This window comes from Panthera onca, chromosome B4 (genome assembly GCF_046562875.1).
Source record: "Panthera onca isolate mPanOnc1 chromosome B4, mPanOnc1 haplotype 2, whole genome shotgun sequence".
In the NCBI taxonomy this organism is placed as follows: domain Eukaryota; kingdom Metazoa; phylum Chordata; class Mammalia; order Carnivora; family Felidae; genus Panthera; species Panthera onca.
The window spans coordinates 36,304,522-36,330,957 of NC_138345.1; the positions used below are offsets into that span (position 1 = coordinate 36,304,522).

General features: G+C 35.4%; 1 protein-coding gene and 1 non-coding gene across 14 annotated transcripts in view; both read right to left on the bottom strand.

The window, feature by feature from the left end:
• ERC1 (ELKS/RAB6-interacting/CAST family member 1) overlaps window positions 1-26,436 on the bottom strand; it is a 523,992-nt gene that overhangs the window by 299,724 nt on the left and 197,832 nt on the right. For 10 of the 13 annotated variants that reach the window (XM_078450206.2, XM_078450210.2, XM_078450204.2 and 7 more), the window contains one exon: window positions 16,544-16,555. The exons of the other annotated variants lie outside the window; for them this stretch is intronic. In XM_078450206.2, coding sequence (XP_078306332.1) covers window positions 16,544-16,555 — 12 coding nt within the window. The remainder of the gene's footprint in view (window positions 1-16,543; window positions 16,556-26,436) is intronic. 13 annotated transcript variants of the gene reach the window in all.
• LOC132660419 (U6 spliceosomal RNA) lies at window positions 4,180-4,286 on the bottom strand. The gene has a single exon (XR_009601770.1). It is a non-coding gene; the product is annotated as a U6 spliceosomal RNA (small nuclear RNA).

Below are 26,436 nucleotides of genomic sequence, written 5' to 3' on the forward strand. Positions count from 1 at the left end.
TAAATTAGTGACATAGATGGTAAAATAAAAGGTCTGATGGAAGTGCACACTAATAGGCTATCCTAAGGTCACATTTCAGATCTGTACTTTCTGCAATCTTGAATATCCACAGAAATATTTAGCCACAGAGAATAAAAACAGATACCAGTAAAAGAAACAAAAATGCAAATCATGTTTATATTTGATTCTCCTCACTACATAATTTTCTATGCTAATGTTTTGATTTTTATTAATCTGATATCAATTATATCCTAATGGAAAAAAACAGATTGGGACCTTTGCATTAGAAAAGACCAAAAAATGAAGCAAGATTTTCTTTTCATGAATCAAATTGCTCTTTCTCAAAATTAAACTTCTCATAACATTAGTTTACTGATACAAATATTTGCTGTTTTTAGAGTGAAAAAAATTTTAGATGGTATATAAATTCTTTTCACCCTGCATCTGTGGATTATTCCAGATGGTGCTAGCAACCACTAAAGCCATAGCAGTAACCTGGTTATTTGGAGCATTATGACACATGGAGGAAGAAACCTAATTAAAATCACCTGTGTATTTTTTGGTTAGCGGGCCAACCTTAAAGACTCAACTGTTGATCCAATCAAAACCCTTTTCATTCTTCAGTACTTTTTATCGTTATTATTATCTGAGAATGAGTGGTTTATTTTTATCCTGACTTTACCCACAAGCCATAGAACTAGGTCAGGGTGTTTTTAGTGGTGTTTCAGAAAAGAGAATAAAAAATCCCACTGCCCCTATCCTATCCCAATAATCATTCCAATCCAACTTGTAGTATGCATTTAAAAACCAAAACTGTTTGGGGGTGCCTGGGTGGCTCAGTCAGTTAAGCGACTGACTTTGGCTCAGATCATGATCTCTCAGTTCATGAGTTTGAACCAAACCCCCCCCTCCGCTGGCAGGCTCTGTGCTGACAGCTCAGAGCCTGGAGACTGCTTTGGATTCTGTGTCTCCCTCTAACTCTGCCCCTCCCCCACCCTCACTCTGTCTCTCTCAAAAATAATAAAAACAATTTTTTTTTAATGTTTGTGGCACCTGGGTGGCTCAGCAGGTTAAGTTCCAACTTCAGTTCTTCAGTTCAGTTCATGATCTCACTGTTCATGGGTTCAAGCCCCACATCAGGCTCTGTGCTGACAGCTCAGAGCCTGGAGCCTGCTTCGAATTCTGTCTCCCTCTCTCTCTCTGCCCCTCCCCAGCTCATGCTCTCTCTCTCTCTCTCTCTCTCTTTCAAAAATAAATAAACTTAAAAAAAAACAAAAAGATAATTTTAATCTTCAAAATATTGGTCATAGGATTTTTTTAATGATTATCTCCATCAACTCCAAAAAGACACGACAAAATACTAAGTAATAAATATAGAATACCAAGATGAATACAAAGCATGATCCTAAACATATGTGTGCATACACACATACATAACTGAAAAAATTAAAAAGAAAAAACTTAGGATGTTTTTAATGTTTCTTTTAATGGTATTCTGTAGTTTCTAAATTTTCTAAAATAGACAAAATACTTTTAAAAAACATTTTAAAATTATGTTTTTAAAAATGAGATGTGGTTTTACCTCAAAATAGGATCTTCATCTATATCAGACTAACAGAAAGTAGTCCAGTATGGCACATTTAAGTTTCCCTTATTTTTTTTGGTCTTTAATTTTCCACTTCCAACTCCATTTTCTTTTCATGTTTTCAATTTCTTTTCTTTAACTTAGTTTTCTGGCTTTAGCTCTACATTTTCACTCTATAGACTAAAGGATAATTAAATAGGAAAATAAAATGATTTTATCTAATAAGTCAGGCAACCAAGAAAAGTATAGAAAATTTTAAGAGTATTAAATCAATATCTCTCCCATTGTCTCTCTTACCCCACCTTCTTGTATAATGTTTACGTGCACATGCAACACAAATATATGGAAAGTTCTGAATTCACAAATTAACTAGAGTGGATGAATACACCCAACTTTCTTGTCTAATATCCTTTTCAACACTGTTTCTTGGGCAAAGAACACAAACAGCAGTATTATCACAACATACGTGATAAGTAAAAGGAAAGATGTAACTTGAGGAATTGTTTGGGAATAAATATTCTGAGATGTAATAGAATCTGTGAAACATGAAATTACTTTCTCTTATAAATAGATCAATATGTAATTCGATTTAAATCTGGGTATACAAGAAAACCCAAATATGTTAGTAAACCCATACCTTAAACAGAAAGAAAAGGATTTAAATGGCTTAGTATAGATTTTTTTTTTTTAACTCTCTTAGACTGCTATTAAGCCTGAATTAATTAACTGGGGTTAAATTCAAAGTGAAGTTATATCCTTTAATATCCTTCAAGCAAGAAAAGGAGAAAGGAGATTCAGAAATGAATTAATCCTTTAAAATGTGATTCTCAATTGAGGAGTTCCCAACTATTATAATAAATAATGAAATAATGAATGAATGAATGAATGAATGAATAATGAATGAATTTAACTCTCTCCATTCTCACACAGATATGAATAAATTAATGTGTAAGAAGAGAGAAATGCAAAAATGGAAAAGAAGACAGATTTATCTCTACTGATCTCTATCACAAGAAGTTTTATAAGATGTGATCTACCACCTTGCTATTCAAAGTATGATCCATGAACATACATCATCAGCATCACTTGGGAGCTTGTTAAAAATACAGAATTCTCAGGCTCACACTAGATCTACTAAATCTGCCCCTATTTACTTTGTTACTATTCCCTGAGCCTCTGTCTCTTAAAATCCAAACTCAAACTTAGGTAAACCTCTTAGGTCATAACTACTATTGGCTCTCCTCAGCTCCCATACTCATTTTAACTAAATACATCTTAGGACATGTTAGTTTGTTCCTCATATTAGTGTAATCCACATGTATATCTCATTATACCTATGAAAATGCCTTCCTAGGGGCACCTGGCTGGCTCAGTCAGTAGAGCACACGACTCTTGATCTTGGGGCTGTAAGTTCGAGACCCACATTGGGTACAGAGATTACTTAAAAATAAAAACACCTAAAGAAGGATGGAAGGATGGAAGGATGGAAGGATGGAAGGATGGAAGGATGGAAGGAAGGAAGGGGAGAAAATGCCTTCCTAGAGGTCATGGTCCATGTCTGATATATTTTCATAACTCACAACTCATAGCATAGTTCCTCCTTGTGTGTAGATACTCATTAAATATTTGTTAAACACACGCATAAAAAGGAAACTACATCCCCTCTATTGACAAATTTACCCAAAACACGGCTCTGAGGGAAAATACAGTTTAACATTACAAAACAATGTAAGCACTGAAAAATGAACATCTTCCTTATCTTTAAGTACCTAAGAAAGTTTATTAGGAAAGGACTAGTTCTTGTTCTCCTTCAAAACTTAAATTCTATTAAGACACCATCATACTTTTTTCAGAAACTACACTCCTAGTGGCTTTTTGCTTTGTCAAAATGACAGATACATAATGCTAGTGTAGTAGGTCACCCTACCATAAAAATCTCCCAAGCACATTTAGGAAAAAAATAGAATGCTACTATTGTCAGGTTTAAGGAAATACTAAAAATCAAATCTGACTCAGCTATTTGTGCTTTCATTAGAGAAAAGCAGTTTAAGCTAGAAAAAAAAGCTTAAAAATACATTAATTTCAAGCAAAATATTGTTCAGGTATTACATATTAAACATCTTTATTATGCATAAATGTTTACATATAGAGAGAATATACAGATATTGCATGTGCATACACACACAGACACTCCCTCTCCTTCAACCTTCCCAGGAACACCCTCCATTGACACAACATAAAAACTAAGACGTGAAATTTCTTAACACTACCTGAATACCTACACTTGGCTTAAAAATAGCAATTTCATATTATATCATCCCCAAAAGTATATAAGAAACTAAAAATAATATTTTTTACATATTCTATGTCTAATTACAATGTTTTGGGTTATTTAAGAGCTGCTTTAAATAAGGATTTTTATTTTCATGGCACTGTATCCCTAGCAATCTAATGATAAGCCATACCAAAAAAAAAGAAAATATTTCATTATAGAATATAAAATCACTAACAATTTGGAGTTTTATATAAACACTCCTAAATTCTACCAAAAAATGCTTTAGTTATCAATTCAACAGTTTTTGTTTTTGTCTTTTTAAAATCTGGAACACTTCTCAAATTTGCCTGGCATCCTTGTGCAGGGGCCATGCTAATCTTCTCTGTATTGTTCTAAGTTTAGTTTATGTGCTGCCAAAGCGAGCACCAATTCAACAGTGCTCTTCAAGCACTTCAAGAGAAGAACATATCTAGTCCCATCTTACATTTAATTTCATTTATTTCTATGTTTGTTCTCACTACCACACTGATCTCCTTGTGGGCAAGGACCTTGTATTATAAATCTCCACAGATCTGAGGCAAGGCCTATCTCATAGCAGTTACTCAAAGTTAACTGAATTCAAGTGTTTTGACAGAAAACTCTTTTTTTAAGGTTGGTTCTCATAATAACTCTCATCTATTACCATTAACTCAATGAATATTTCATGAAAGCTTCTATGTGCTAAGTATTATCTTGGGAATATGGCAGTGAAAAAAAATGACAAAAATCTCAGCCCTCACTGAGTTTACAGTCAATGGGAAGATAGAGAATATAAGTAAAATACACTGTATGTCAAATGGTGATAAATCCAATGGAAAAAATAAAAGAGGAAAAGAGGAGCGTGGGAATGAGCAGTGAGACTGCAATTTTAAATGAAGTGCTCAGGAAAAGCCACTCTGCTAAGGTAATATTTAAGTAAAGATGTAAAGGAAATGAGGAAGTAAGCACAGCTATGCACATATTGAAGAGAGAGTGCTCCACACAGAGAAAACAGCAAATCATAGATCCGGATAGAAGAAGGTGCCTGGCCAGTGTGATCAAAGTAGATGGAGAGACACAGCATACTGGCAGATGAGGTCACACAAGCAATGAAGGGCCAAACCCTCCAGCAAAGGCAAGCAAAAATTTTTTTAATCTTTTCATTTCTATTTATTTCAGAACAAAAAGTCACAGGATGTGGTTTTCACTGTCCACCTTCCCCCACATCCATAAACTGGTGTTTAATTTTTGATCTACAAAAGAATAATTCATTTTTTTCTTTTCAATTTTTTACTTAAATTCTGTTTAGTAACAGAGTGTAATATTGGTTTCAGGAGTAGAATTCGATGATTCATTACTTAGCTAACTTTTTTATGGTAAAGGTCCAGATAGTAAGTATTTATACTTTGTAATCCATATACAATCTGAGTCACACACTCTTCTCTGTTTTTTTAACTATTTTAAATACATGAAACCATTCTTAGCTTGCAGGCTATATAAAGGGTACAGGAGGCCTGTAGTTTGCTAATCCTTGCTTCAGAGCTTTGTAGGTTACTGAAATGCCTTTGCTTTAGGAAGCAATTCCTTGGTATCATAAAGTACTAATAAAAATAACCCAATAAAAATTCAAATTTCTATCAAATGAGAAAGCTACATACTTGTCAATAATTTAAAACTAGCATGCATTCTAAACCCAACCGTGAAATTTTCTAAGAAAGCGTTAGCCTCCACTTAGCTATTTGGCATATATATACTGAATACCAAAAAGGCGTACATAGCTTTTTTTCTTCCTTCAAATTTTTATTTAAGTTCCAATTAGTTAACATATAGTGTAATATTGGTTTCAGGAATAGAACTGAGTGATTCATGACTTACATATAACACAGTGCTTATCACAAGTGCCCTCCTTAATACCCATCATCCATTTAGCCTATCCCCCACCTACCTCCCCTCCATCAACCCTGTTTGTTCTCTGTAGTTAAAAGTCTCTCTTGATTTTCTTCCCTTTCTTTTTTCCCCTTCCTCTGTGTTCATCTGTTTTGTTTCTTAAATACCACGAGTGAAATCATATGGCATTTGTCTTTCTCTGATAGACTTATTTTGCTTAGTATAATACACTCTAGCTCCATCCACGTTGTTGCGAATAAGGGCTGCTTCTCTTTTAAGGAACAGAATACAACCTCACTGCCCTCAGGGAATTTATTGTTGAAAGAGGCAAAACAATTTCAACTAACAAAGAATCTGCATCACACAGCACAGTGGCATGTCCTATGGGAAAAATCAAATGGAGCAAAATAATAGAGATGCTGAATATGATAATAGTTTATTTAGCTACAATGGTCAGGGTAGACATCACTGAGGAACTGCGATGGAGGATGTGAAAAGCAAGCCATGTAAAGGCCTAGGGAAAGAGGGAGAAAGAACATAAGTACAAATACTGTGAGGACAGCAAAAGCTTGGCAGATTTCTTTTAAAAGTCGATATGGTGGTATATTACAAAGGGTAAGTAGTAAGTAGTGAGGTCACAAAAGGAGCAAGAAGTCAGATGATGCAGAGCCTTATAAACCATGGTAAGGAGTTTGGGTTTTATTCTGAATATAGAGGGCAGAGCAAGGTCTTAAGGAGTGACAGCATTTACTGTATGCTTTAAGAGTTCAGTCTAGCTGCCATGGAGAAGAGACTAGTAGAGCAAAATGTAGAAGCAAGGGTACCAGTTAGAAAGCTACTCTGATAGTATGAGTAAGAGATAATACTTCATAGGAGGGCATGGAGAGAAATGGCTGAATTTCAGATATATTCGTGATGTACGATAGGACTTCCTGATAGATTTAATATAGGGAGTGGCAGGAGAGAAAAATCAGGAATTAGTTGATTTATTTCTGAGCAATGAGTGAATGGTGATACCATTTACTGAACTGGGGAATACTGGAGGAAGAAATTTTGAAAAGAATGGAAAAAATGAAGAGATCTGCTCTGGGTAAAGTTAAGTTTGATATCTAATTAAAGACATCATGGAAATAATTAGTATATTACTCTGGAGCTCCTTTGTGTACGTGTAGACATACGTATATACATGATAGACATGTCCCACATACACGATAGATGGGAGCTATAAATACATAAGTAATAATGAAAGCCACAAGGCTTGAAGACATCTTCTCAGAAAGTATATGTAAAAACGACAATAGGGCTGAGAATGGAGCCCTTCAAGCTTTAGGGGAATACGGCAGAGCCAGAAATGACAACAGAGTAGGCATGACAAGTGAAGGACAGAGAAAATAAGTAGAATCTGCTATCAGAAATGCCAAAAGAAAATACCTTTCAAGGAAGGGAGTGTGTATAATGACGCTGAAAGGAAAGGCAAGATGGTGACAGTAACTTTTGGACCTGGCACCTGAAAATATACCACCGTAAACCCTGGCAAAAGCAGTTTCAGGGAAGTGATAAAAATAGACTAAAAAATAGATAAAAGAGAAGTCTGACTTGGTAAACTTGAAGAAAGGTGAAGAAATGCAGACAGCAATTATACACAGTCAATTTTTTAAACAAGATTTGTTAAGAAGGAACAGAGAAAAATTGTGTGCCAGCTAGAAAGGACTATCATGTCAAGGAAAGGACTTTCAAAGATGGAGGGTGGAAATGTTAAATCATGCTTATGATAATAAACTAGGAAAAAGTAAAGTTTTAAAAATAAAGCAGAGAGAAGGATAATTGAGAAAGCACCATCCTTGAACTGGGTAAGGATAAGATTATGAGAAAAAGTGGCAGAGTTGAACTTAGAACAGTGAACCACTGTAAAGAAAACACACAAAACACACCTGTACAGATGCATGTAAGCCAGGAGATCTAAGGGTGGGAAGATGCAGTAGGTAGCATCTGATTCCTATTTTCTCAATGTAATATGAAGTGAAATCAGCAGCTATGAGGTGAAGGCGGGGATTTTGTGGATTTGACAAAAGAAGAGCGAGCAGGATATAATCATCTCTGAAAATGTAAAATCAAATTTAACAGGCATTTGTATTAGAACTGCCTGTATAATTGGGAGCACATTTGAAATATGTGGCCATAAATCTGCAGTGAGACCTGTCAGGACAGTTGTGTGACTTTTTTTTCCAAGAAATATGCAGTATCTCAGTGCAGAGGCTGTAGAGTATAGAAGTGGTGATCAGAGCTGCACTGTACTTTGCAGCATACTAAGCCAAGGTGTAGAATTCCAAAAGAAAACAATCAACTCCACATACTTAAAGTCACAGGAAAGAAAAGAGGGAAGCTTTATGCTGGCCAGAACAGGTATACAATCCCCCAAATGTAAGAAAAGACACTGCTTAAGAATGGAACCAAAACAGAGGAGAAAAGAAAAACAGAGAACCCATTCTCACATTTCTTAGTATAATTTGTGGAATTGTTTTACTACAACGGTTGATGACTGTTTCCCAAACTGTATAAAGATAAGAATCCATGACTGTCGGTATATTTAAAATCAATTTATACAGTCTAAAAAAAAGCAGACCAAGGATATGTCACAGTGCTATGACTGAAGTGTGCCAAGAAATCTGAATATGTGCTAGAGAAACAGAGAAACAAAAAAAATTCCTGTCTTAAAAAACTGACTTGACTTTTTGGATCTGTGACAGAATAAATATACTGTCAATTGTTTTTATTCTTTAAAGAAAGCTGCTCTGTGTTGCTCACTCTGGATTTCTCCTTGACTTATTGATAATGACAGAGGAAAGCACAAGCATTTTTATGGAGAGCATCCATTTATTTTATGCATTATCTTAATGTCTATCATCTAAAACAGGACATACAACTTTATACACTTTTGAGCAAAATTTTGGTACTAAGAGATATATACATATCCTCATGTCTCTCTTCTATTTTTTTCTCCCTTTTCAATTTTATTCTTCCCCAATACTCCTACTTTATTTAATTTTCTTCTCCCTTTCATATATTTTCTGTTTATATGCCTCAGGCCTCACAGAATCATCCAGAGATTCAACCATTCTTGGTGGAAGTCAGACCTAGGAGAATGCTGACCCCATGACCTAGGAAAAGTAATATTCTAGCATGAACAGAACAATGAAACAGACAATATAGCTTTTTATTTCCTGCTATCTTGTTTCCCTCTTTCTGTCTGAAAAGTGCTTTGTAGATACTAATGAATGCATTTACTTTCAGTACCCCAAGCCTCTGTCAGTAATGAGCACTGTGAATGCTACAGTTTAATCACACCACAAAACAGTATACTAAGTTATGTGTGCAGAAAGAGTATGCTGTTTGTACTTTTTCACCTGGTGGTTTCACAGGGAGCAGTTTAAAAACTAATTTAACTTGGACATTTCTCTATAACATGCACATGGAGAGGTAATAGCTGGAGGCTACCTTGGGAAACAAAGCATTAATAAAAAGCAGATAATAAATGAAAAGGTAGATAATGGTAACAGTTTCTCTCAGGTGCATATAAATACGAATAATCAGCAAACTCCATAAGTGGTTTTCTTCATAAATTTTGGGTAAAATACAATGAAAATCATTAAATCAACTGGGGAGAAGATTATTAATCACTAAAGCATTCCACTGAAATGAGAGAAAAGAATAAAGTTTAGTTTCTGATTTCATTAATAAAGCATTGGCCTAGGGGTGCCTGGGGGCACTCTTGGTTTCAGCTCAGGTCATGATCTCACAACTCATGAGTTTGAGCCTGCATATGGCTCTGTGCTGACAGTGCAGCACCCTCTTGGGATTTTCTATCTTCCTCTCTCTCTTCCCCTTCCCAACTTTCTCTCTGTCTCAAAAATAAACCTAAAAAATAATAATAAATATAGTACTGGCCTAATGGAAGAAAGGGAGGCAAAAAAAAAAAAAAATCAAAACTGTAATCTATGAATCTGAAATTTTACATTGTATTTTCATCACAAAAATATTTAAACTCCACTTCCAAGGGGTCTTTAACCAACAGAGATATGACTACACACAAACATAATTTATAAAAACTCAGCATGCCGTAAGTGAATTATAAAAGTTTAGTTTACGTTTGCCTGCTTTTTGTTTTTGTTAGAGACATACTGACCTCATAATAAAATTCAAGCTTCCTTAATTAGCACCAAAGGCCCTCAAGAATCTTTATTTCTATCACTCCCTCCCGCCGCAGGTTTTTTGTTTTGGGGTGTTTTTCTTTTACTTTGGTCTCTTCAGTTGTCCTAATGTCTTTACACTATCTCTGCCTAGCATACAAGTACTCATCCTTCAAAATGATATTAAAATGGCAGCATGCTGGCAAAGCATTCCAGCACCCCCTGAGCAGAAGTGCTTCATCCCCATGACTAAAGGGTCTGTACCTGAACTATAGTATGGTACATTGTGTAAAGGATGTAAAGTGTAAAGGAAAGTGTAAGGAGTGTAAAGGAAAAGATTTTCTAGATTCTCTGTTCACAAATTATAATATTTGAAATATACAAATATTCTAGAGCTACAAATTAAAGAAAGACTAAAATATACAGTGAAATTCAAATTGCCAATATTGATTTAATATACAGGTAAATCACTGATCACAGTGCACTTAAGGTATTTACTACTATGGTCCAAGTGCTTTTGAAACATAAGAAAATTAAACTGTCCCAAAACTTTTCTTTGTCAAACTGGTAAAAACAAGTTTGCTTCCCACAGCACATCATAATATCATCTGAACTTTGCTTGAAATTAAAGGACCATTATTAAGCCTACCACCTCCTTTTTTCATTGGCCCATCGCAATTACAGCAGTTAATACTTGATAACAATGATATCATAACCACAAAGCAAATGCTTATGGATAAATATGCCATTTAGTTATAGGATTTCACCCAGATGATCCAAAATATGTACATAAATTGTGTTTTACATTGTCACTGAAATGAAAATACAAAATAATAACCCATCAGCATGATAAACTCGTAAATCTCAAAACATGTTCAAAGTCCCCAGGGATGTGAGAGCCCCTGATAGGAATACTGTAATGAAGAGGTTAAAAACAAAGCTTTTAAGAGTTGGAGAGCTCTGAATTAAATATCTGATTTACTATTCATCACCTATGTGATCATTAACCTCTTTAAGCTTCATGTTTGGTTTTTGTTGTTTTTTAAACTTTTAACTTGTGATATGGGATCTCTCATAGAGTCGTTATGTGGAATAAATAAGATAGCGTATGGAAAATGCACAGCATAGGATTTGGCACAGCAAGCAGCGAGAAACATTACTTCTCACACACATATGCATGCACACAAACACATATCTACCTTATTTTTTTTTTTTTTAGAAAAACTGTCCTTTAATACAAAACAAGATAAAGCATTCCTTCTCTATTGTATTTTATCACATAAATTTAAATACCTAAATTCCCCATCATCAACTTGCACAGAATCACAGAATATGCTTTTTACTCTGCAGGTGGTGGGAAGGGTGTGTGTGAGACTGAATACTCTACGTTTCAATGTAAGTCTAGCATTATGTTAGATAAAATACTATAATAACCACCTTTGTAAGTTTCTCACCGTATACCAACCACCTTAATGTTTATCATCACATTATCTCTTTTGTCACACCTTATTCAAAAGACTTTTATAAGGCTTTATTATTTATTTATTTTGAGGGAAGGGAGAAGTGTTTTAGTATAAGTATGTCCCAGTATTTGTATGATATTAATACTAAAAAAGTATCCATTGCTTATCTGAAATACTAATTTAACTGATATCCCATATGTATATTTGCTAAATCTGGCAATCATATACAAATTCAAATTTTAACTAACTGTAAATTTAATCTTTCTTCCCTTCTCTACTGAATTTATCATGTTTAGCTACAGAATGCCAGATAATTGTCTATAATTGCCATCATGAAAAGCTACATTTGCCACTTCTCAATGCATGATAGCACAAAACTCAATACTTTTCAGTAGAACAGTTAGGTAGATCAGTACAAGTATGTGTTCACACATTTTTTTTTCCTACCAATGAATCATTCAAAGTAAGAACACTGTATTTCAGGAGAAGGTAGTTATGCAGGCTGTGGCTACACTGTGCTTGCGTGACCCATTACAAAAACACTAGGCAATATTATTGCTTGAAAGGAAAGAAAATAAGGAAATACACTCTTCAACAATAAGGCTGTTTAAGAAAGCCAACAAGGGGCGCCTGGATGGCTCAGTCAGTTAAGCCTCTGACTTCGGTTCAGGCCATGATCTCACAGTTCACAAGTTTGAGCCCCACATCAAATAGCTCTGAGCCTGGAGCCTGCTTTAGATTCTGTGTCTCCCTCTCTCTCTGCCCCTTCTCTGCTCACACTCTCTCTCTCAAAAATAAATTTAAAAAAAATTTTTTTAATTTTAAAAAAAAGAACGCCAACCAAATGACAAGTAAAAAAGGCAATTAACAACAGATCATTCTCCTAGATTATACTCGTGTCTATAAATCAAACTCCTTGTAAATAGATCCCACAAGGTCAGAAATGCTCTTAGGCCTATAAAGTTCTGAAGACTTTAGCTAAAAAAAGAAAAAAGAAAAAAAAATGAAGGCTTCAAACTATAGTTCTCTTTTTGTGAATGACATGAGGTTTTAGTGCCTACTGTCAGACAACAATGAAAAAAATTCTAAGATGTGCAATCAGAAAACTGGCTAGTTGACTTAGACTTTGGAAATCAATGTAGAACTCTTTCATCAAATTAGATGAAAGAGACTATATAAAAACAGGAATGCATCTGAGCAAGGCATAAAGTATTTAGCTTTTATTACAGAACAATAGAGGCACTCTGGTCTAAATGCTGTTGATACAAAATATCCCACAGATTCCAAACATCTGTTTTAAAGATAAATCTGCAACAGGCACTGTCAAATAAAATAGGGGTAATAATAATATTGAGCACAATTTGTGTAAACCAGGAAGTAAGTAAATGAGAGGATATTTATAAGCCTCACCTACTGAATGTCTTGCCTTTAGCCAAAGGTGCTAAATCAAAAGTAACAATGAATTATGAATGAAATCATATATTTTCATCTATTCATGGAATCATTTCTTTGTATTCTTTCTCTGGGGATATGTCATTGAATAGTAACTAAAGACATGTATATATGTTTAAGAACAGAGAATGTGAATCTTCACTCATTATCACACTAAATGAAATCTCTCTGTACTAAATGGAAGCAGGGACAGAGGAAAGGCAGTAAAGGACAAGAAAGAGAAAACAAATAAATCTATACAAACCAAGAAAGCTTAGAGGAGGACACTAAAAAGCAAACACTACAGTTAAGTGTCACTATTAATACAAAACAGGTGGTTAAAACAAACACTTAAGGGTTAAGTATCCTGCCCATGGTCCCATAATGAAGTTATCCAAATATCCAATCCAATCTCAAGCCATCAATATTCTCTTAATGATCTGTTCAACTGGACTTGGCAAAACCATAATTAAAATGGTGAAATGCTTCTGTATAGAAAAAAGTACTGCACTAAATTCCAACCTGGAACAAAGAAAACCTTTTTTACATACTACAACCAAAATGATCTTTGCCACTGGAAAAACAAAACCTGTTTTATTTTGTATATCTTGGAAAATAAAATTATTGAGAAATAAGTATAGCTTAATGGCATTTACTGCTAGAATAACAACTACTAAAATGAACCAGCTAACAACATTATAATTAACATAACCTGTAACTCACAGAATTATGTATACAATAATGACTTTCACACACAAATTCTTCTGGGGCTTTTTGTAGGGCTTTGTTTAGAGATATTTAGGTCAAAACCTGTCACACAAAAGACAAAAGCGATAAAACTTTCCTGTAAAAATATGTCCACCTGATGCTTAAGTTAGAGATGAAAGTTCTCCAAACACAAGGCAAAATCCTTCATGGTATTTCATTACTAAAGCTGAATTGTGTTCAGACTGTACCACCCTCAAAATTACTTAAGTGGTACCCATACTGCTTTACTATAATGTGTGAAGAAAATGTTTACAGTAGAAAATGGGAAAATCACTTTTTAAATGCAGTATTTGTGCTTGCTATTTTTATTGCAAACAATGTAAGATTTGTTCTGTAATAAATATGGTTTGAAATAAAAGTTCCATAAAAACCTGAACAAAACAAAATAAATAAAACTGAGTCTTTGGTAGTAAGTAATAAGGCAGGTAACCACTAATGTAAATGAAAATGAAATTTTTAAAAAGAATATGAGAAATCCCAAGAGTTAAGAAACATGTAAAAGAAGAAAAGCAAAACAGACTGAAAAATGTCAATGAGGTGGTACCTGAGCTAGCAGAAAACAGTATCACATAAACTACAAAAGAAGGGTTCCTAGAAAGAAAAGAGGTAATCGATAATATCTAACACCCCAGAAAGGTCAATAGACCCAAGACAAACAAAGTTACTAAACTTGGCAACCAGTATATCACTGAAGCCATTTTACCACAGCAGTGAGAGAAGAATCCAAATTACATTTGAAAAATAAACGGAAGTGTGGAAGTGGAGGCAGCAAGCATAAATGATTCTTTCAAAAACTGTGCAAGTCAACAGAATAAAAAGGTAAAATGTAAAATTAAGATGGTGTACTGAACTAAGGCCAAGGAAAAGATACTGACAAGGATTATTTACATTTCTTTTTAAGGATGAGGGGAAACTAGTACCTGTTTTATGTTTGGGAGAATCTGTGGAGAGGAACAGAATGGAAATAAAGAGAAGGAGAACTTAACCTATGGGGCAAGGGTTTAAAAACTGATAAGAAGGAAGTAAAAGAGAAAAGGAAAATTTAGCCTTTGAAAAGAGCTGGGCCATTAGTTCCACAGAAACAAAAAGAAGGTCAATTATCAGTGAAAATATAAACTCAAAACTGTGGATACCGTAAAGGTCTATTTACTTGGCAAAGGAGAGGTGGTCCCCTGTTAATAGAGAAGGAAGAGGATAGTGTAAATCTGACTGACAAAGATCAATATTGGGGTGGTTCAGTTGGTTAAGCGTCCAACTTCGGCTCAGGTCATGATCTCACGGTTGGTAGGTTCAAGCCCTGTGTGGGGGTCTGTGCTGACAGCGCAGAACCTGGAGTCTGCTTTGGATTCTGTGTCTCCCTCTCTCTCTGCCCCTCCCCCACTCCACTCTGTGTGTGTGTGTGTGTGTGTGTGTGTGTGTGTGTGTGTGCGTGTGCGTGTGTGTGTATGTGTGTGTGTCTCAAAAATAAATAAGCATTAAAAATTTTTTAAATTATATCAGTATAAATAATTATGAAAGAAGGGTTTGTTTTTTTAATGTATTTACAACCCATACAAATTACTTTATTCTTAAATGAGTCAAAGGTAAGGAGGGAACTTTTTCAGAAATATCATTTAGGTCATCAATTTAAACACTGAGAAGAAATACCAGGGAGTAGAAATGGGAAAGAGAATCTTTTTCCTAAAAAGCTTCAACACATATTTTATCTATAACAGAAATTTAGCGCCTGAAAAGATAAGTGGAGTCTTAACAAAAATATCATTGCAGAAGAAGTATGATGTTTTCTCATTTTCTACACATATATAACTTTGCATAGGGATTCTACTTTGCACTTTCTATTAACAGTGGTATGAGTCAATAAGGAACAGTATAGTGTTTTAAAGAACCTGAAATATATCACATCATGCTATCATATCCTGGATCAAACAGGACTCCGCAAAAAATGCAAAAAGGAGTAATCATAATAGCTCTATATATTGATTGTTTACCCTGTATCTTCTAAGCGCTGTTCATATGAACTCATTCAATGTTTACAACAACCCTTTAGATAATTATCCCAAATTTACAGATGAAAAAAACTACAGATGAGAAACCTAAAAAAATTCAAGTTATCTAGGGCTCTATAGCTCACACTCTTAATTCCTATGGTAGAGAGCACAGAATACATAAAGCCCTGAGGCCAAAATGAGATCTGGCTTCAAATATAAATTCCATTATTTATTCACTGGTTGAGCCTACAGAAATCATGTTCCCTAATCTTAGTTCCTCATCAGAATGATAATCTGTGCTGTTAACTTCTCTTCATAATAAAGATGGACAAATTACTTAATGGGCTTGGTCGGCCCTTGTGTTATTCACCTGAAGAGTGGAAATAATCAATCTCTCTACATACTTGTTGGGAAGATCAATGGAAATAAAATATGTAAAGGTCTACCACAGTGCCTCTGGCACATATAAACAGAACTAGGGGTGGCTGTTTATATTCTCATTTATTCTACCATTCAGCAGAATCACAAAACAAAACCAAATTTAAAGGGTGTATAAGTTTGTGTATATAAAATAATTTCAAGTTTCTTCTAAAAACCCACAGACTACAGCACTTTCTTTCCAATATTCACGCTACATTTTATGTCTCTGATGAAATTTTAATTACATTAAAACCATTTTTCTTCTCATTCCCCTGGTGGCTCCTTTCATCTTCATTTTGCTCTCAGTCAAAACATGCTCAGTCCGATTCTTGATTTCTGACTATCTTTTGAAGCACAGAACTTTGAATCTACTCTTCATCTATATCTTATGCACTCATAACTAGATTTCTAGACATGTCTTTCCTGCAGTAGTAAGTGCTGTCATTTCAGTTCTTTATTAGAGTTCAAGATAAAGATAAGAGCATGGTATACTAACATTGTTTTAGTACAAGCATACTGACCTTGAAGTGAGACTGAAGAAAACAGCAAATCCAGGAAGAAAATGTGAAAGAGAAAGTTAGAAAGAATTATTAATAAGGACAATATTCAGGAAATAATGTTATTCATAGACACAGACAAAACATAAAGCACAGGATTAGAGGAGGGAAAGGTATAATACACATCCTGCACAGGCATTAAAAATTAGTAATTTCAAATTTGTAATGCTCAACAAGTGTGTTTTCATATTAGATTACACCATTGTACCTTAATGTAAGTTTCAAAGAAAAAATTTAGTCTAAAATTTACCATTTCTTGGAGCAGGGGAAAAAAACACGAAGAAAAAGAAGAGAAGGTCAGCAGCTCCCCTTTTCATTTAAGTAGCAAAGTGTGATCTCACAACTTAAATCATCTTAATTTTATACATATCCACCTTATAACTGACTACTCCTTTACCCACCCCACTCCATTTCTTGGATCCAGGTTATCCATAACAAAAGCAGAAAAAAATCAATAATTTCATTCTGTAGAATACAGAATTCTAGTTTATTTCACTAGTGGAAGTGAATTGGTCCCAAATGTGAAAACAGTAACAATTTTTTCCTAATTAGAACTTAATTATTTTCTCATTCTGAATCTACCTAAACCCACCTCAAATGGTGCAATCTAAAAGCAATAATGAACAAGAATACACAGCTTTATAAATATCAATCTGTTTCTAATGCTGCTCAGCAGTTAGAGATGCGAAGTTGCCATGCTTAATATTGCTATACAGCATGTAGCCCTGGTGGTTCATTATTGCTTTTTTATAATAACAGGCAGTTTTCCCTTTTTAAAAATTAATCAATTTCACTGAAGTTAGTCTTATCCTCCAAACACTCAGACATCGAATGGCCAGTGCCATCCAGATTGTCTTCAGGATCTAAATTTTACTTATTAAGAATCTAAAACAAAAGGTTTATTTCTTGAATGCAAGCACCATTTCAATTTGTACTTTGTTTTCTAATGTTTCAATACTTAAAACCAGGGATTTTAAAAGTCACTATGAAAATGGTGAAAGGTAAGCATGACAAGATTTATTATTCCCATTATGTGAGATAAAGAGAAATGAAAAACAGAGAAAAAAAATGACTTCCTCACAATCACACAGTGGGTAAGTGGCAGATCCAGGATAAAAATGTAGTCTGCTGACATCTCCCTGGGCATATTGACATGTTCTGTGAGACTTACAGATTCCTAAAGGAAATGTATAAAACAAATCCATGGATCTTTGGCATATATAAAACAGTAGAGAATGCAGATAATGTTCAAAGGCAAAAAAAAAAAAAAAAAAAAAAAATAGACCATTCTCTAAATGATTGTTTCCAATTACCTTTTCTATTTTGTTGGTTATGACACAATAAATTAGAATAATTTTACATTAACAATGACATTAAGTGAAATTTCCTATAGTTGCAAGGCTTTAAATAAGACTCAGGTAAATCCATGGGGGAAAAAATTAAGCTTAGTCTTTTCAACAATAAGCAACTTCTTACCCATTTTATTGTTCATGAGTCATACATAGTTCCTTTTGGCATCAAACTATATAGCTCTAGGAAAATTAATTTTGAAGGAAAAATGTGCATATAGAATAATTGTATATAATTCTAATATTTGTACTTTTAAGTAAAAACTTAAGGTAACTACTAAACAAAAATTCCTATCAAGATTGTAGTAACCAATGATGAGGTGCTGTGCCCACAAGAAACTTTGGGAAGATGACATAATAGAACTATGTAATGCTGTGTAATTTATTCTTCTTTTAGATGAAATCAGTGAAATTCATCAAGGATAAAGAAGAAAGAAACAAGCAGCTTCCTCAGAAAGCAAGCTGAAGCAAGCAGGATCAGATAAAGAACCAGTCATCTACAGTTACAATATTCTTAGTATCTTTCTTTCCCGTTTTCCTTTTTTTTTTTTTTTTTTAAACAGTCCATTCTCCCTCAAGCAAGAACACACAACCCCCAAAGCAGCAGTAGTCATTTCTCTTCTGTTCAAACTACAGGAAGACCATATGCTCTGACACTGAACTTCATGGGTCAAAGGTACATAACCATGAATTTAAAAGTAAGGAAATTCTTCCCTAAGGAACCATTTTCCTCATGAATCATATGCTAGTTTATGCCAAAGCTATATATAGCTTAATATTAATTTCTATACATAAGATCTCTGAAGACATTAAACTGAGTATCAATTTAGCATTTCTTTACCAAAAAAAGTTTACAAATATGAAGACTAAATATGTGGGTAATCGTTGTTAGAGTATATTGTGTAGATGCCTAAATATACTATGATACCAATATAAAACAATCAGAAACACAAAGTACATTTTTCCAAAGATGAGGTCCAAAACATTTTTAGGTTGACCTACATAAATAAAAAGGAAGTAGGTAAAACAGTCAAATATATAATTATGATAGTAAATGTATTCATTTGGCTGTACACACATTTAAAATGGGGTACAAAGGAAAGTAAATTTGGAAATACTTTCTTTCACTCCCACGTTCTCTGAAACAATTTTATTTCCTCTTTGCATGCATCTTCAGTATCAATTCAACAAAGACAGAAGATGTGCCATTACTTTATGTATCACTCAGAAAGAAAAAATTATACCAATTAAATTATGCCATGCCATTATTTATACATGTATCTCAGATTCAGAGAGGTTAAAATGTAAAAAATGAAAGTTATAGTTGGTATTTCATTATGAAAAAAGAGGAAGGAGATTATCTATATTTCTATGTAACATACAGACCAAAAAATAATCCCCTGGATTATACTAAATTATATAAAAATATTTTATAGATATGAATTTACTTATATTCTTACAGAAGGAAAAGTATATGCACAATTGTAAACACATTACAAACATACAGAAAAAAATGAATAAAATAATATTTGCAATATAACTAACAAGTGATAAGGGACAAAAACATCCACCTGTTTGATGAATGGTCTGAATATACAGGTGATAGATTAAAAAGGGAAGAAATGTGGGATGATCAGATAGTGAAATGAGAAAGGAGCTCTGTCTTTAAGTATTAACATATATATTGATTAGACCCTCAATAATGTATAGTCACAGGAAAACATGATAGACACTGTAAGAATGGCACACATAAAGGAAAGAGAAACTACTACCTCAGAGAGGTCAGTATAGCTGGCTTTCTTTTCCAAAAAGATAACAGTTAAAAGGGGTCAGATTCCCACAAAAGAATATGAAAAGAGAACATTTTAGTCAAAGAGAAAAGAATAAAAGCAGTAAACAAAAATGGACTCATCTAATTTTGAGGTCCATTTTTTCTGAAAAACGAAATAATTCTACTAAGACTACCAAACCAAAAATTGAAAATAATCATCCTGTAAACTAGTTCACATTTGTCAACGTATTTTAGAATATTTATAAAAAATAAAAACAACTCCATTTTCATAACATAAAATTTCAGACACTAGTAATCTTTAAAATCAAATCAAAAACTCAAAAGGCCAAATCCTTGAGCCATGAGATTTAAGCCTAGCAACTACCTTCCCTAATTTCTCCAAATACTACCAGAAAAGTTCTTTCTCTTACACATACACACATGCAAATAACACCCCAGATTATATCTCACTCTTGGAAGGATAGGAAAACAACCCCATTCTTTCTGTTCAAGCTCAGCTCAGTACATTGACCTTAATCTACCGAAGTGCAGATTTACCTCGGTTACCAAAATGAGACTGAGTTACTACTTTAGCAGCTCAGACAGCTAATTCAGGGGCTGATTACCTTGAGCCTAAATTCTGAGCAAAGTGAGAACACAAAATCAGGGATAGGGGGACAAAATCAGTTAAAGTAACTCCAAATGTTTGACTAGATCATATTCCACTTTTTAAATAAAGCCAATTGTTAATGAATCAGAATTTAATTCCCTTGGAAATAACATTATATATGTAGTTTAGGTTTTCTTGCTAGCCCATAAAACTTAAGCTTAGTCATGATGCAAAAGCCTAAAACTAGTAGTTCTAGATGAGGTCTAAAAAAAGATGGTTACCAAAGAAAATACAATTAACCATCAAAAAGTAAAGAAAACTAGAAGCCTCTGGGTGGCTCACTCGGCTAAGCATCTTGATTTCAGCTCAGGTCATGATCTCACGCTTGTGGGATTGCACCTGTGTCAGGCTCCACAATGGGCATGGAAGCTGCTTAAGATTTTCTCTCTCCTCCTCCCTTTGCCCCTCCCCCAAGTGCTCTCACGCTCTCTCATTCGCTCTCTCTCAAAAAAAAAAAAAAAAAAGTAAAAAAATGAAGTTTCCTCCATTATAATTACTTATATAACTGGACTAATAATGTGTGTGTGTGTGTGTGTGTGTGTACATGAATGAATGAAAGAATGAATGAATGAATAACAAAACTTGTCTCTGATTCTCTTGCTTTCTTAGAACAGTAGCAGTAGTAGTATCCTGGCTTTCTCTGTTTCATGTCTCTACCTACACAGAGTTCTAGGGTCTGAAATTAAAAGTCCAGGATCCAAAATTATCTACTGGTCTTCACACCAAACAACCTCTCAGCCATTATCATTCAATATTGATCTTAAAAATTAAAAGACCACACTTAAGAGTACAAAGTTCAACAAGAAGTCCCTTGTCTATGATAATCCTATATCCAAGGGTACATATTAACTGAGTAGGTTGGGGAGCATGTGCATGGCTCAATCAATTGAGGGTGCAACTTTGGCTCAGGTCATAATCTCGTGGTCCATGAGTTTGAGCTGACAGTTCAAAGCCTGGAGACTGCTTCACATTCTGTGTCTCCCTCTCTCTCTGCCCCTCCCACACTCATGCTCTGTCTCTCTCTCTCTCTGTAAAAAAAATTTTTTTTTAATTTAACTGAGTATGTTGAGTATTACTTCACAGGACAGTTCAACCAAACCTCAAACTGAAACCTTATCACTGAAATTTCCAGCTACTACATAAGCCATGGAAAGATACCTGTGCTAGCATCATCACAAAGGAAAAGACAACAGCTGCTCTTTGTTGGGAGTCTTAGTCTTCTGGGGCCAGAAGTATCTCTTTAATGAGTCTAGACTGACAGAAGGGCTAACAGTCAGACATGTGACTGACACCTGTTGGCACCTGGCAAAAAGCAACCCACATGCCAGTTCCAAAGTACCTGTCCTCTAAAGACAGCATCCCAGCACATGGGAAAAGCCTTTGGCCTCAGCAAGATCATCAAGTGAATAGCCTCTGAATCATCTAGTTGTCTCTGTCTTCCCCTTCTAGAAGGTAAGCTCATTAATAAAAACTTGAACACAGAGAGGAGGGGGGAGGAGGAAGGAGAAAGAGAAGAGAAGAAGGAAGGGAGGGAGGGACAAGGTACCTTTCCAAAAACAAAACAGTCATGAGACAGAAGGGGCAGCAAAAATTAACAAATGCAACTATTAAACAAATTACATTAAAATTTTTGGGACATCTTTCTTAGAAAAATAAGATCTACCTGACACATACCAAAAGAAGACCTATAAGGCTTGCAGAGTTCCTACAGGAATTCTCCACCCACAATATATGCCAGTTTGCTTCTTAATGTTTTTACTAAAGTAAAGAAAAAGAACTGATCGTTGAATACAAATGAGGTAAGAGTAATGCCCACATTTCAAAGGAAATAAGGCCATTTCTGTCACAATAAAAATTTGTTTTGGGGGCACCTGGGTGGCTCAGTTGATTAAGCATACAACTTTGGCTCAGGTCATGATCTCACAGTTCATGAGTTCAAGCCCCGCAGCAGACTCTGTGCTGTCAGAATCCTCTGTCTCTCTCTCTATCTGTCTCTCTCTCTCTCTCTTCCCCTTCCCTGCCAGCATGCACACACATGCATACACTCCCTCTCTCTCTGCCCCTTCCCTGCTAGCATGCACACACACGCTCTCTCTCTCTCTCTCTCAAAAATTAATACATGTTAAAGCTGGGAGGAGCCAAGATGGAGGAACGGCATGGAAGTTGTTTTTGCATCTTGCGTCCATGAAATACAGCCAGATCAACACTAAACCATCCTGCACACCTAGAAAACTGATTTGAGGATTAACACAACAATCTACACAACCTGAACCACAGAACTCAGCAGGTACGCAGCACAGAGAGGTGAACTAGAGGAGAGACGAAGCCACGGAGGGCAGGGAGCTGTTTTTGCTTGCGGAGAAAGGACAGAGACAGGGGGAGAGTACCGGAAAAGCACCCCCTCCAAAAGCAGCCGGAGAGAAAGTGGAAAGTGGAAACAGCCACAGGGACTGAACTAAAAAGGGAGAAAGGAGAAAGGAGAAAGGAGAGGGTTTAAATTCCACTAAGACTCTATAAACGGGGGTTGGGGGTGGGGGGGAGCGCAGAGTCTGAAACTCCACAGCTTGATACCTGGCGGTGCTCTGGTGGGAAGGGCAAATCCCCAAGAGAGTGAGGTCTGGGGCTCCTTGGGCCACATGGGGAGAGGCAGTTCCCCTGCTGGAAGGACATTTGGTAGAGGCAGTGTGGCCCACCCACAGGCAAAGGTGCCAGCAGACCCCAGAGAACAACCACATTCACTGGTGCTGGAACAAGGTCATTAAGGGTGAAGCCTGGTGCCAGATGTGTGTTGAGATTTTCCATAATCCCTGAAACGCTGCTGCTACACAATCACGTGAACATGTTCTGGGGCGGGCTGGCACCCAACCACAGTCTCTGGGCATCAGCACCAGCACAGTCCTGTGAATATTCCTGGGTGTGACCGGCACCCAGCCATTGCTTGGTGAGACCCTCCCCCAGAAGGTCTGAGGGGGACAAAGCCACAGTCCCTCAGAAGTGAGGGGTTAGGAAACACAGCTGAATGTGAGATAAAACTCAGGAGGGAGGTGCCACCTGGCAACCTGACAGCTTGATCACCAACAGTGTAAAAGCAGGGTGTGGACGGAAGCCAAAGACAAAGGACGAGTGCATGATTGCTGACCCGGGAAAACAGAGTTCCAATACTAGAGACTGGGTAGCTGGGTGACATTTTTTCACCCCTCCCATGAATGCACATACACACCAACAAGCACCACAACAATCCACCCCACTAAGCTAAGCAGTGCCATCTAGTGGAGAACGGAGCCATTACACTAAGCCTGGCCCAACGGGCCAACCTGGCACTTCAGGAACATCACAAGTCTCTCCGCCTGCTTAGTTTATGGACTATAAATTGCTTTACAGTTTGTCTTCTAGGGGAAAACAAAGTAAATTCAATTGTATTTCAGTCTGTTCGCTCGTCCATCTATTCAATTTTCTTTTTTTGTCCCTCTTTTTCAATTCTTTTTTCTTGAATATAGAAAGAAAAAGTTTATTTTTATTTTCAATTTTTATTAAAAATATTTTTCGTTAATTTTTTCTACTGCGTTTTATACTTTTTGTAAATTTTTCAAATTCCATTTTACTTCCATCATTTCATTTTATTCTATTTCATTGTATTCATTTTTTCAAATTTTCAAAGGTTTTCCTTTTTTCCTTTTTTTTTTTTTCCTTTTTTTTACCTTTTTTCTCTAATCTATCAAGCTCCTTTTCAACAACAAGACCAAAACACACCTAGGATCTAGCATCATTTATTTGATTTGTGTGTGTGTGTGTGTGTGTTTTCTCTAATCTATCAAGCTCCTTTTCAACAACAAGACCAAAACACACCTAGGATCTAGCATCATTTATTTGATTTGTGTGTGTGTGTGTGTGTGTGTGTGTGTGTGTGTGTGTTGTTTTTAATTTTTTAATTTTAATTTTTTTTTACCTTATTAATTCCTTTTCTCCCGTCAAAATGATGAAATGAAGGAATTCACCCCAAAAGAAAGAGCAGGAAGAAAGGACAGCCAGGGACTTAAGGATACAAGGAAGATGGATACAAGGAAGATGACTGAACCAGAATTTAGAATCACAATAATAAAAATACTAGATGGGGTCGAAAATAGATTAGAATCCCTCTCTGTGGAGATAAAAGAAGTAAAAGCTAGTCAGGATGAAATAAAAAAATGCTATAACTGAGCTGCAATCTTGAATGGATGCCACAGCAGCAAGGATGGATGAGGCAGAACAGCAAATCAGTGATATAAAGGACAAAATTATGGAGAATAATGAAGCAGAAAAAAAGAGGGAGACTGAGGCAAAAGAGCACAATTTAAGAATTACAGAAATCAGTGACTCTTTAAAAAGGAAGAACATCAGAATCATAGGGGTCCCAGAAGATGAAGAGAGAGAAGAAGTGATAGAAGGGTTATATGAGCAAATCACAGCAGAAAACGTTCCTAACCTGGGGAAAGAAAGACACAGACATCAAAATCCAGGAAGCACAGAGGACTCTTATTAGATTAAAAAAAACCTGACCATCAACAAGGCATATCGTAGTCAAATTCACAAAATACTCAGGCAAGGAAAGAATCATGAAAGCAGCAAGGGAAAAACAGTCCTTAACATACAAGGTAAGACAGGTAAGGTTTGCAGCAGACCTATCCACAGAATCTTCACAGGCCAGAAAGGAGTGGCAAGATATATTCAATGTGCTGAATCAGAAAAATATGCAGCCAAGAATTCTTTATCCAGCAAAGCTGTCATTCAAAATAGGAGAGATTAAAAGTTTCCCAACAAAAATTAAAGAAGTTTGTGACCACTAAACCAGCCCTGCAAGAAATTTTAAGGACTCCTCTCTGAGGGGAGAAAAGGCAAAAAAAAAAAAAATCAAAGCAACAGCAAAGACTAGAAAGGACCAGAGAACACCGCCAAAAACTCCAACTCTACAAGAAACATAATGGCAATAAATTCATATGTTTCAGTACTTGCTCTAAACATCAATGGACTAAATGCTCCAATCAAAAGACATAGGATAACAAAATGGATAAGAAAACAAGATCCATCTATATGCTGTTTACAAGCAACCCACTTGAGACCTAAAGACACCTTCAGATTGAAAGTAAGAGGATGGAGAATCATCTGTCATGTTAATGGTCAACAAAAGAAAGGTGGAGTAGCCATACTTACATCAGACAAGCTAGACTTTAAAATAAAGACGGTAACAAGAGATGAAGAAGGGCATTATATCATAATTAAGGGATCTATCCATCAAGAAGACCTAACAATTGTAAACATTTGTGCTGCAAATGTGGAGGCACCCAAATATATAAACCAATTAATCACAAATATAAAGAAACTCATTGATAATACCATAATAGTAGGGAACTTCAACACCTTACAGCAATGAACAGATCATCTAAACAGAAAATCTACAGGGAAACAATGGCTTTGAATGACACACCGGAACAGATGGACTTAACAGATATATTCAGAACATTTCATCCTAAAGCAGCATTCTTCTCCAGTGAACATGAAACATTCTCCAGAATAGATCACATACTGGGACACAAATCAGCATTCAACAAGTACAAAAAGATCAAGACAATACCATGCATATTTTCAGACCACAATGCTGTGAAATTTGAAATCAACCACAAGAAAAAATTTGGAAAGATAATAAATACTTGGAGGCTAAAGAACATCCTACTAAAGAATGAATGGGCTGACCAAGAAATTAAAGAGGAAATTAAAAAGTACATGGAAGTCAATGAAAATGGTAACACCACAGCCCAAAACCTCTGGGACACAGCAAAGGCAGTCATAAGAAGGAAGTATATAGCAATCCAGGCCTTCCTAAAGAAGGAAGAAAGGTCTTGGATACACAACCTAACCTTACACCTTAAAGAGCTAGGAAAAGAATAGCAAATAAAACCCAAAAGCAGCACAATCTGGGAAATAATAAAGATTACAGCAGAAATCAATGCTATGAAAACTAAAAAAAAAAAAATAATAGAAAAGATCAATGAAATCAGAAGCTGGTTCTTTGAAAGAATTAACAAAAATTGAT